Source organism: Squalius cephalus, assembly GCF_949319135.1.
Source record: "Squalius cephalus genome assembly, chromosome: 25".
Taxonomy (NCBI): Eukaryota; Metazoa; Chordata; class Actinopteri; order Cypriniformes; family Leuciscidae; genus Squalius; species Squalius cephalus.
In genome coordinates, this window is record NC_137146.1 from 13036835 (window position 1) to 13049667 (window position 12833).

General features: G+C 35.1%; 1 protein-coding gene across 1 annotated transcript in view; it reads right to left on the minus strand.

Annotated features, from left to right (window-relative positions):
* The window catches only part of prex2 (phosphatidylinositol-3,4,5-trisphosphate-dependent Rac exchange factor 2), a 127218-nt gene that overhangs the window by 2573 nt on the left and 111812 nt on the right, over window positions 1-12833 (minus strand). Inside the window, exons 38-39 of the mRNA XM_079863295.1 lie at window positions 6183-6285; window positions 589-656 (exon numbers count right to left, since the gene is read on the minus strand). Of these exons, the coding sequence (XP_079719421.1) occupies window positions 589-656; window positions 6183-6285 (171 nt within the window). The remainder of the gene's footprint in view (window positions 1-588; window positions 657-6182; window positions 6286-12833) is intronic.

Below are 12833 nucleotides of genomic sequence, written 5' to 3' on the forward strand. Positions count from 1 at the left end.
AGCCGAGTGGAATAAAGAAAGTGATCAGCATGATTGATATTCAAAATGTTAAGCAAGCGCTGCTCTGTTTACGGTTTGTACAGTATATCTGCAGTCCTAATTTCGGTTTCCCTTTTTGAATGATGAAAATGATGACTTTCTTACACATGCTAGGTGACAGGCGAATAGTCCTTTGGTGTGTTCAAGCGCAGCTTCTTGGCCGAGACGCAGCAAAAAAACTCTTGGCCGAGACGCAGTGAAAAATCTCTGCTAGTTATTTGACGTCGGTTTGGTTTAAGGTTTACAGCAAACCCCTCATCAGAATGTTTGAGGCATATCAATATAGAGCTTTAATAATTCTGGAGGCCTACACATTTTTCTGAAATGTGTAAATCTTCGAACCGTGGCATTTAGGTCTAAAATTATTTCATGCACATTTTGTAAAGGTTAGTGAAAACCACAGTGTGAATGTGAAGGGACTGAAATTGTGTGTGTGTGTGTGTGTGTGTGTGTGTGTGTGTGTGTGTGTGTGTGTGTGTGTGTGTGTGTGTGTGTGTGTGTGTGTGTGTGTGTGTGTGTGTGTGTGTGTGTGTGTGTGTGTGTGGTTACCTTGGCACTGTTGAAGGAGTGCGGTCTCTCACTCCCAGGTTCTTGGCCGAGTTCTGCACTCTTGCTCCCTAAAAAGAGCCATAATTATAAATGACTTGCAGGCCTTTCAGAACACTTATTCTTTAAATACATATTCTGTGTCCAGTCGGTCAAAGGTGAGAAGTGAGTCATTCACAGAAGCTGTGTTGTAGATTGCTATGGAACCAATATGAAATATCAACTCAAAAAAATGTATTAAAAAAATAAAGGTTGAGAAAAAAAAAACACCTAAAATGTCTTTATTAAGGCTGGAATTAATTACATGATATACCAAAATAATGAGTCTAAGATTAATGAACCTAAGATTAATTAATCTTTGATGAGGTAAATTTGCAATGTTTTGCACTGACGTGGTATTTCAAGCGTGAATTACTCTGATGAAAGAAAAACTCCTCATAATTTAATTTATGAACCGGTCAGGAGGCTTGATTAATTGCATTAATGTTTCCATTATGACACAAAATAAATTAATGTAATAAATGCACTGTAAAAAATATTTTCATGATTTGTTATCACAACTTTTAATCTTTTGTCAAATCAACTTAGATAATTAATGTGGTTCAGATAACATATATTTTGAAGTTCTATTTATTAAACCATAATCTTTTGTCAAATCAACTTAGATAATGTTGTTCAGATAACATATATTTTGAGTTTCTATTTATTAAACCAATCTCTTTGTTGCATTAACTCAATTTTTTAATTTCAATGAACTCAAAATTTTAAGGCAACCAGGTAACTTACATTTTTAAGTTAAACCTTTAACTTAAAAATGTAAGTTACCTGGTTGCCTTAAAATTTTGAGTTCATTGAAATTAAAAAATTGAGTTAATGCAACAAAGAGATTGGTTTAATAAATAGAAACTCAAAATATATGTTATCTGAACAACATTATCTAAGTTGATTTGACAAAAGATTATGGTTTAATAAATAGAACTTCAAAATATATGTTATCTGAACCACATTAATTATCTAAGTTGTTTTGACAAAAGATTAAAAGTTAAGATAACAAATCATGAAAATATTTTTTTACAGTGTGAAGTAACTGAATAAATTCATGTAATTAACATAATTTAAAATGCCAAACTGACAGTGCAAGTTTTCAAATAATAACTGTATATATATACTGTATAACAAATTTAAATGCGTGTTTATTTTATTTCAAGTAATGGAAATGTTTCTTTGTATAATAACCCTGATATATGTATGTATAATATTTGATCAAACATCTTTTAAAATGAAATCATCCGATTTCTTTTCAATTTCTGTACCATGGAAAAATGACTTTTTTAAAATAAATGCACACCATCTGGTCCTTCTATTTTTAAATAATTTATATAATAATTTTTCAGTTCGTTTCCTCGTCAGCCTGCCCTGCCTTCCTTCATAGATGTTGTATCTCATATTTCACAGGAAAAGCGCACTGGTAGAAGATCCTGCCAGCCAGCTGAACCTGTGACTTACAAGCTGCATCCGTCATCCCAGTTCACCAACGTTGACCTTGTCAGGTGTGTTAGATGGACTTGTTTGTGATCATAAATTTGAATTTAAAACATTCATACTCATACAACGTGTGATTTAGAGGAGCACATCCTGTCCCACGCTAAAATGAATCACAGGCCTGTTTAACACACGGCGCTTTTGCTGCGAGCGGAATCCTATCACGTCAAAATGAAAAACGGCCACCTGCGCCCTGACGTAGGAGCGAAAACGTGTATCTTGCACATTTTACAAACATAAGCTGTTTCCGCAAATAGCTCTGCAGGTTTGGTTTGACGCGAGGCGTCTCGGCAGGTGCGTCTGGATCAGCATAAACACTGCCGGAGGAAGTCTGGGACTGAAGAACAGGTACTCTGTCTCTCTGATGATCATCAGGCACGGTCAGTCCCTTATCCTGTCATGATAACATCAGCAATTACACCACCAGAGTCACGCCGTTCGCCTACCGCTTTAACTCCTGGGACGTTAAAGGACACGGCTGGACAGAGAGGAGAAGGACTGAGATATGAGAGGGCGAGAACACAATGAGCCGTTGTCTACGGACACGGAGAAGATTATCCAACCACTTGATAACCTTTTCTTCAACAATCGCTTCTCTAAAAATATGGTTAACTCATTTTAGCCGTTCAGCAGTTTGGTGTTTATACACAGAAACTCCATAATGGAGCGATTCGTCAGTGTCCCTGTTGCTTCCTCTATGAGTTCCAGGCATTATGATGGATGAGTCTCTTTTAAGTCTCGCTGTGAGGTACGAATCACGAATAATAATAAATAGCCAGCCAGGGGGAGCTCTGATGATAGTCATTCATATTGATATTCATAAAGTCATTTTGGAGCCCGGACCGGCGCAGGTAAGGACTCATCGCCCACAGGCGGTCCAGAATATAACATAATATACATGCATTATGAATTCAGCAGATTTAAAATAATAGGTAATGCTGAAATGCAAATATATATCATAAAAATGTATGGCTAGCCTAAAGCACAAACATTTTAATGACCTGACCTATGAATGACTATTTCTTAATGCTGTGGTTTTTATTGGGTTCTTGCTTCATATTTTATATGGAACATCAAGTGGAGATCCAAAATCATGACCAAATGAAACTAAAAGTTCCTTAAAACCAAACATTAAAATGTATTAATATGACCATGAACTGTATAGGCTTACAAATAATGCAAACTATTTAAATGATAATTAAACTGTTTATTTTTATTTATTAAATTTAGCATTAATATTTTACTTATTTATCAGTTCTATGTATTAAAAAAAATTACTTTGAATACAATTTATATACAACAATATGTGTGTGTGTGTGTGTGTCTGTGTGTGTGTGTGTGTGTGTGTGTGTGTGTGTGTGTGTATGTGTGTGCGTAAAGTAATTTTAAATAAAAAAATAAACTAATTACAATACAATTAATTATTGATATTTATTTATAAATGTATTAATAAATTGATGAAATAAAATAAATAATATAATAAATAGATTATTCATATTTATTAATAAAGTGATGCATTTATAAATTATTGATTTGCATATATATATATATATATATATATATATATATATATATATATATATATATATATATATATATATATATATATATATAATTTATAAATGCATAATTTTGCCTCACAGCAGAAGTGGAGCATATGGAACAATAATTTATACGCATATATGCAGATCAATAATTTATTTATGCATCAATGTATTATTAATAATCCACACATAAATAAAAATGTACTTTATTTCGCTAATATTATTATTTTTACTACTACTTTTATCACTAAATAATTATTACAATTTGAGGAACACTGCCCTAATATACTCTTCTAAAAGTTTTGTGACCGGTCTTTACCTCTCATGACTCAGGCCCACCTTGAAGTTTCATTCCTTCTGAGCTGACACAGCAACTGTCATAGCCTTCTACTATACAAGTCTCACAGTGCTTAATGATATAAAAGGAGCAGACCCTGTCAGGTCATCCATAACCTCGTGAAGGACGTTCAAGGCTAGTCAGAAAAAGACTAACAATCTTCCCACTTTCTAAATGAAAGGTATAGGGAGACTTCATTTCATGAGCGTTTATCCTCCTCCTTCCAGACTAGCTAACTGGAGGGAGGAAAAGCTTATGCTAATAGCCATGTAGAGAAGAAACCAGAAAGCAAACCAAGGCAGTTAAGCTTGTTACATTTCCCAAAATAATTAAACAGTCCTTTGATAAAAAATAAATCCTCCTCGAAATGAACACGGTGGCCTAATGTTTGGATTTTTTTGCAACTGTAATTCCAAGTAAATTAACGGGGTCAGTAAAATTCAGAAAACATTCAAAGCAGAGGTAGATATTAGCTCATCTTTTTTTCCGCTGAAATATAGCACTTCAAAACTAAACCATATAAATTAATTTCCCAGTAGAAAATGTAATTAAGAAACAATAGGTTTAAACAATCATTTAATACAGGGATGGGCAACTTGGGTCCTGCAACTGTCCTGCAGAGTTCTCGAGTGCCTTGGCCTCATATGTTTTTTGCAAGCTAATCAAGGTCTTCAGGATTACTAGAAAGCCCTGTAGCTTTTCATCAGAGCTCAACTCTGCAGGATAGTGGCCCTCCAGGACTGAAGTTGCCCATCCCTGATTTAGATGGTCAAGGTAACTTCAACCTTATGCACTTTTATGTCCCAGGGGTTGATTTTTTATTAATAACTAATAGATTTCAGATTTTACTTTTTTTTTCTGCACATTGAAGATCACATTGAAAGTGATGAGTGAAAAGTGCAATTTTGTCAAATAATGCAGAAATATCTTATTTCATTTAACTTAGGATACATTCAATTCTAGCTATCAAATGAGTCAAATGTCATCATTTGAGATGTGGTGGAAATGATGTGTTGGGAGTGTTTATGACTTAAAAAGAACAATAATTATCCCGTGACGTTTGGGGTCAGTATGTTGTTTTTGTTGTTGAAAAAAAAAAATGCAAGGATTTATTAAATTAATCACTAAAGACTTTTATAATGTTAAAAAGATTTCTATTCCAAATAAATGCTGTTCTTTTGAACTTTCTGTCCATCAAAGAAATGTTACTTGAGAACCAATTCAACATATTACAATGATTTCTGAAGGATCATGTGACAATGAAGATTGGAGTAATGATGCTGAAAAGCATCTTTCAGCTTTGCCAAAACAAGAATTAAGTACATTTTAAAATATACTATAGGGGTCATGTCATGGACTTTTAATTATAAGGATTAAGGACCTTTAGGCTATGAAACTTGCAGGATGTTTTAATAGTACAAAGTCCTCTTATATGTCAAAAGATTAGGAAAATTAGATTTCTTTATGTCATGACTCCTCTAAAGGGTTAGTTCACCCAAAATGATCCCATAATTTACTCAGCCTCAAGCCATATAGGTGTATATGACTTTCTTCTTTCAGCCAAACACAATTGGAGTTATATTACAAAATATCATGGCTCTTCCAAGCTTAATAATGGGAGTGAATGGTACATTAGATTTTGAAGCCCAAAAAAGTACATCCATCCATCATAAAAGTAATCCATATGGCTCCAAGGGGTTAAAGGGGTTCTGAAGCAAAGCGATGCGATTTTGTAAGAAAAATATCCATATTTGTAACTTTATAAACTGTAAAGCTTTTGGGCTTCAAAATCTAAACCATTGACTCTCACTATAAAGCTTGGAAGAGCCAGGATATTTTTTAATATAACTCCGATTGTGTTTGTCTGAAAGAAGAAAGTCATATACACCTAGGATGGCTTGAAGGTGAGCAAATTATGGGATAATTTCCATTTTTGGGTGAAATAACCCTTTAAGATAGAAAACAGTTATATTAAATTATAAAATACATTAGTTAAATGCAGCCTTGGTGAGACTTCTTTCAAAAACATTAAAAGAAAACTTTTGAACGGTACTGTATATACATTGTTGGACATTGTTAGTGGACAAATTAAATAAACTAGAGAGAGTGTAAAAAGTGTGCTAAAAGTCCACAGGGCCAAAAGTGTTGAAGAAACATCCAGTAACAGAACATACCTGCTTCCTCATGACGTCAGTGGCCTGCAAGATGCATCGTGGGGGCAAGCCGTGATTCCGGGCCAGAAGAATGGCCTGTTCCAGCGTAACACTTAGTGTACAACTGCAAGACCGGAAAGAAAATACAGGTCCGCATTTAGCACCATACACTCCACATTATAATGTCAAATCAGAGCTGTTTATCAAATACATACGTATTTCATCAAGTATTCAGATGCTGATTGCAGCAATAGCAAAAATGAGCGGTAAAATGAAAAACAGATTTTTTTTTTCCACTCAAGTGTATTGAGGGAAAACAAATCTGATCAGAGACCACTTTCCGCTTGCCATGCTCTAATTTAATTAATTACGCTGAGATGATTTTAATTAATAATTTAATTATAAAACAGAGAAGCTAAATAAATAGGACTAAATTCTGATTACAGCATTTAAGAGGAGGACAGATTCTGGCTCTACTGGGAAAGTCGAGGCATTTAACAAGCTTGCGCGGTCCGGGCTGGTGTCTCATCCGTCTGTGTCAGAGCCTGGCTAACATGAAGACCTGTCAGATGTGCTTTCATTCCAGCTTGATGAAGCATGACATGCGCTTTCATTCTCTGAGAACATGTGTCTGCCACTCACGTCCCATTAACATTTGAACAGACAGTCAAAGGGTAGCGTGGCCTAACAGGTGTGAGAGACATACACTCCACTGCATCGTTCTGAAATTGAACAGTCCCAAGACACCAATAAACATCCACCAAGGTGAGCTACAAGCATGCAGTCTCTAAAAGAGACAAAGACTGACCACTAGATAGGAGTGAGAAAGGAGCCAATCAGGACAAAAGATCTGATAAACAAAATCATCCCGAATAAGAGGTCAATATAACTTTATGAGCTAATAACTAATAACTCCTTTCCATAACCATGTGATGTATAAACAACCTACTCAACTTAATAATCTCCAATCTAAACATGAAACCTTTACAACCCACTCGCAATAATCATGAAAATCCAATTAGATAGCAAAAACACTAGGCTGTGCAATAACTCTTTTATTTATTAAGATCATGGAAAAATATATTTCTCAAAAGCTTTCTGAGGAACAATGAGCAGCGTATGACCTAAAAAGACCAAATCCAAATGACCAAGCTAAGGAAACATTTACACAACAGCGATGTGAACAAACCCCCCGTTCACATGGATCGGTTGAAACACTACGCGCCTTTAGACTGAACACGTAAACGTTGTAAACGTCAATGTTGTTGTGTAAATGAATAGCCAAAACATATCAAAAGTTTTCCGTTTTTAGTTGAAAACAGTGTAGTGTAAACGGCCCCTAAATGACGACTTATTTAGGGAGATATCAAACTATTTTAGATCTGATAAACAATGAAGCAATCAATAAAAAAGTCAATATCTGACACTGCTATTTCTTTTTTTATACCTGTGTGGAAACTAGTGAGCTGAGCTTTAACACAATGACTACAGAATCCGTCAAAAAGATATTTGGTTATTTAATAGCTTGTCCACTGTCTATATCCATGATGCATCATCCTGACATTTCCATCTCGTTTTTGGTGATATATTATATACATGTTCACAGGCTTTTACCGGCAGAGGTGTCAGATTTGTTATATGGCTCTCATCTGTGAATTCAATCATTCAGTTCTTCTGAAGTGAGAACAGCACTGACCTTTGGCTCAAGTACAAGAGATTTTTTTTAAGTTGATCTCAGTATGCAGATAGTGAAAATTCTAGCTATCACACTAGAAAATATGAAACTTACTGGGTGATGGATTTGTTTTCTGTGCCTTTGTAATAAGTGCATCTGAATTCGGTGCTTGTTTCACTCTTTGATTGTCTGCCCTTGGCAACAAATTGGTTACTTTCTGCTGACTATGTTGAAATACACCGGATGCTAAGGTGTATTTTACCCTCAGATCGATTCTTCTGATTTATAATAGAGAAAAAAAACATGATACAAAGATTTCAGTCAGCAATCGCCAGTGTTCCTCACATGGGCCATTGATACTGAACAGTCATTTTAAACTTCAAGGACACGTCATGACGCAGCAAAGAGAGGTGAATCTCACTAAAGTGTAGGCTTGATTCATGTATATCCGTTACGCTGATAGACACACATATACTGAGTGTCAAGGGCACTGCGTGACCTCTTAACTACGCCTCGATATTGATCCTTCGCAGTGTTTTATGGCTGATTGAGCTGTCTCGTCGCTTCTCAGCCGTAGCGTTCCTACTGTTACTTAATTGCTTGAGGGAATGCTGCTCAAACGCAAGCGTAAAGGCCCTTACACACTCACGTCATACGCCACTTTGACCTCCACATGACAAGCATTAAAGAAAGCATCACTGAAGAATAATTATATGTGGTTGCTAGCAGGAATGTGGGTAGAGCTAACTATATAGTAAAATTGTGAAAGCAAAAACATTATTTATATACTATTTTAGTATTTTGTTATTGTAATTTTATCGTGTTTTTGTAATTTTTTGTTGTTGTTTTATATATTTCTGCATAGCTTTAGCTTACTTTTGTTTTAGTTTAAGTTCAATTTATTTCTGTCAGTTGCCAAGCCAACATTTCCAGTGATGTACAGTAACAAAGTATTTCTCCATTACCGTATAAGTATTTTTAAGTAATTTTACTTCACTACATTCCAAGGCATAATATCTTACTTTGGTCACACTTTAGATTAGGGTCCAATTCTCACTATTAACTACCTATTAACTACAACTTTTGCCTCAATAAACTGCTTATTAATAGTTAGTAAGGTAGTTATTAAGTTTAGGTAATGGGTAGGATTAAGAGATGTAGAATATGGTCATACAGAATAAGGCATTAACAGTGCTTTATAAACTAATAAACAGCCATTATCCTAGTAATATGCATGCTAATAAGCAACTAGTCAATAGTGAGAATTGGACCCAAAGTGTTACCCTTACTTTTTATTGCACAACATTCCATAAAAACATATTGTTCCTCGTTATTTCGAACGGAAGAAATCGCCACCCTCCTGAGACGTAAGAGCGATGTCCGATTCGTGAAGCTGGTTACTTTCAATGAATCTGTTGAACTGGTTCACAAATAACACTGAACAACTTTTTTATAGTATTTGTCGCCACAAGTTTCCATATATATATATATATATATATATATATATATATATATATATATATATATATAAAAAAAAACCTATATAGTATATTTCGCTTGTTGGCACACTTGAATTATCAATAACTTAAATTGATTTTTTTTTGTATATTAAAGTTTGATAGTGTATAATAAGTGTTTGTAATAAAATAAAAAGTTTGCTTATTTGCAATACATATTAAATGTATGCACTAATCATTATTATTAGTTGCTGACTACTGACTAGTTTGGCTAGAATAAATATATTGGTTCAGTTAAGTACTTTTTACTTTTAATACTTAAGTATATTACAAATCAAGCACTTTTGCACTTTTACTCAAGTAAATCCAAAAATGAGTAGGCTATACTTAAAGTCTGCTAGGCTACTTAAGTTATCTGGAAATACTGCTGAAGTTCAACTAAAGATATACTTAAGTATATTTGATTGTGCTTAAGTGGAACTATTGAAAGTATACTTTAGATACACTTTAAATATCTTGCATTAAAGAGTGATATTATACAGAAGTCATACTATCCTTAACTAATAGTGATATTAAAACACATTTTAGGCTTAATATTAATAAATGTGCATTGTCCAATAAAGTTGCATATTTATATCGGTAACTCTCAAGCGATATGTCAGTAAATATGGTAATGGATTTGTAGTATGAATGTATTTTAAATACATTTTGGTATTGCTTTTTTTTCACTAGGGTCCTTAAATTGTTAAATGCATCAGTACTAGCGCTTTAAAGCGAGACACAATTTCAGGGCAGATCAGAGATGCTTTGCCATCACAGCAGAGGTGGGAGCCGCAGGAGCTGCGCACTATGGAGAATCAAAGCTGGCCTGAGGCAAGACCTGTGTGAAGGCATTTATTGGCTCTTTATAAAATAAGCACTCTGAACTCCAACTTCTGCTGATGAATAAAATGTGGAAGAGACTCATCAAATGTGTCTGGTATTCTCAGGGGAGGATGCTTATATGCTTATATACACAGTCAGCAACTTACAGCCAGCAGATGTGAATGTCTAAATTACACACTTAAATGTGACTCTGGGGCTGGACAGATGGACTAGAGAGACAATAAATGGGAGAAAAAAATATTGGTCTTAATTGATGAATATAATGAAAGATCATATATCCTAAGTTGGTGATTTAAGCACTTTTATTGAGCTCTGTAGAGACCCATGGATGTTTCATTGGACTATTCATGCTTCAAGAGTAGGACAGATGGTTAAAGTACACAAAAAAGAATGTTACTGAATTCAAGCATTACATGTCCCCCCATGGTGTCCACTTATGAGGTTAGAATTTTCAAAAAAAAAATTGAGCCCTTTGAGTTTGCAGTTGGGTTCAATAAAGTTTGCAGATCTTCATATTCAATAAAAGTCAAAGCCTGCATTGCATTGTATCCGATCCACAACATAAATGTGCATCACCAACTGTTAAAAGTTGAACTGAAATGATTGAGGACCTTCAGCTTCTCTTTCCAAACAGAGATGGAGAGATGTGCAGAACAATAGATGATACACACAGCTAGACACAGCACAAAGTTTGGGGAACTTTGACACATTTAACTCTTATCAGTAAGAGTATCCTATTTAATTCATATTACCTCATTGTGACAGGTGCATGTTTCTAAACAAAGCATAGCATCATTGACATATAAATATATTAATTTGTCTGACACTTAAGGAAGTTCAGATCGAGACGGACTGGAAACCTGTGGTTCTGAGTCACAGTGTTTTCCTAGAGCACTGAACTCATTTGCAGTACTTCAATACGTCAAGGAAAATGTGATTTCACATTATATGACCATTTTAAACTGTGTTCTTACTCTCCCTATTTGGGAGGAACCAGTAAACTTAGAACAACTTTATACTGAAATTGGAACTTTAAAGCAAAGCTTGTGCCTCCATTTTATTTAATTAAAAGCAGGAACTGGCACATTTTGGCCGTTGATTGAGGCCGCTTGGCAAACAAAAATGTATATAAATAGTAGCGCATAATAAAATGCTGATGCTCTGCATTTGATGCCATACTGGTTTTAATATGTCAGGATAACCACATCTGACATCCTTCTCCATGGAACTAATTTCATAAACTCTCACATACGTTAAATATTACATATTATAGCAACTTGAATTTGGCTATACTATTGAAAAAAATGGACTATAAATATGAAAAACATTTCCCAAACCATGTTTTGCACAGAATTATCTAGAACTAACATTTGGTTATGAGCAAACACAGGTTAAATAGAGAGTGTGTTTGATGGAGGCATCGTATCCGTATCCGTGGCGGGTCTGAGCACCTGCGGCTTCACTAAAGCTGAGATGTGGCCTGTAATTGCTCTGGCGTACAAATGTGAGTTAGTCACACCTAAACCAACACACACAATGCTGAAAACATTTCATGCTGCTTTTCCAATACACTGCAGTAAAGAGCCACTCAAACAGCAGCATGCATGTGTAGGGCCTTGAAATTGAGATCGAAATATCGTTCCAGCAACATACAGTGCTAATAAAAAGTAAACACCCTCCTGTTATTTTCCACATCCTGAGAATTATTACCAATACCAAATCCAATACACACAGATTATTACAAAATAAATGTGTGTGTTCACACTTGGCATGTTTGGTTCAATTAAAACGAACCCTAGTGCGATTGCTCTGTTAGTGCGGTTCATTTGAAGAAGTGTGAATGCCGCCATTTGAACCCTGGTGCGCACCAAACAAGCGAACCGAGCACAAACACATTTGCAACGAGCACATTTATCCCGGGAAACACAGTATTGTTTTGGATGTTTGGTAAGTTCCATCTTGAAATATACATCATAAAAGATGACCAATCAGGTTGTGAATCTATCCCTATGCCTATATGTTCTGTATCTTTAGGTTCGGTGTTAAAAATGCCAATGTGAATGCTAAGTGGACCAGAACTAAATGTTGTTTTTTGCAAACCGAACTATAAGTGTGAACACACCATAAAAGCTAATATCTCAGAAGAAAAAAAGCAATAATTTGAAGGTTTTGTGGATGGTTGCCAGGGTGTTGCTATGCAGTTGCTTAAAGGTTCTGCTTCTGTTAAGGAGATGTTAGCACATTCACTGGCTCTGCCCCACTGGGAACACCCCTATTTGGTCAAATGAAGGTGAAAGATCCTTCCAAGCAGATTTGTGACAAAGGTATTCAAAATTCCCAGCTATCGCAAGTATATAAAAAATAATGGCAATGAATATATCGCAAAGCACTATAAAGCCCCTATTACAAACGAGAACAAATTTAAATCTTCTCAGAACTGGCTGTCCTCCCAAACTCAGTATCTAGGCAAAACGACCTGGAGAAAGTGATGCCACCAAAGAGGTCTATAAAAAATTTAAAGAGTTACAGTCCACCAGACAGTGATGTGAGAAACATCAGGAAAATAAAAAACTTACAAGATGAGGAAAAAAATACAAGAATACTCGTACTGAACCAACAAGGATGGTTTCCTGGAGTGACCCAGCTAAAAAAAAC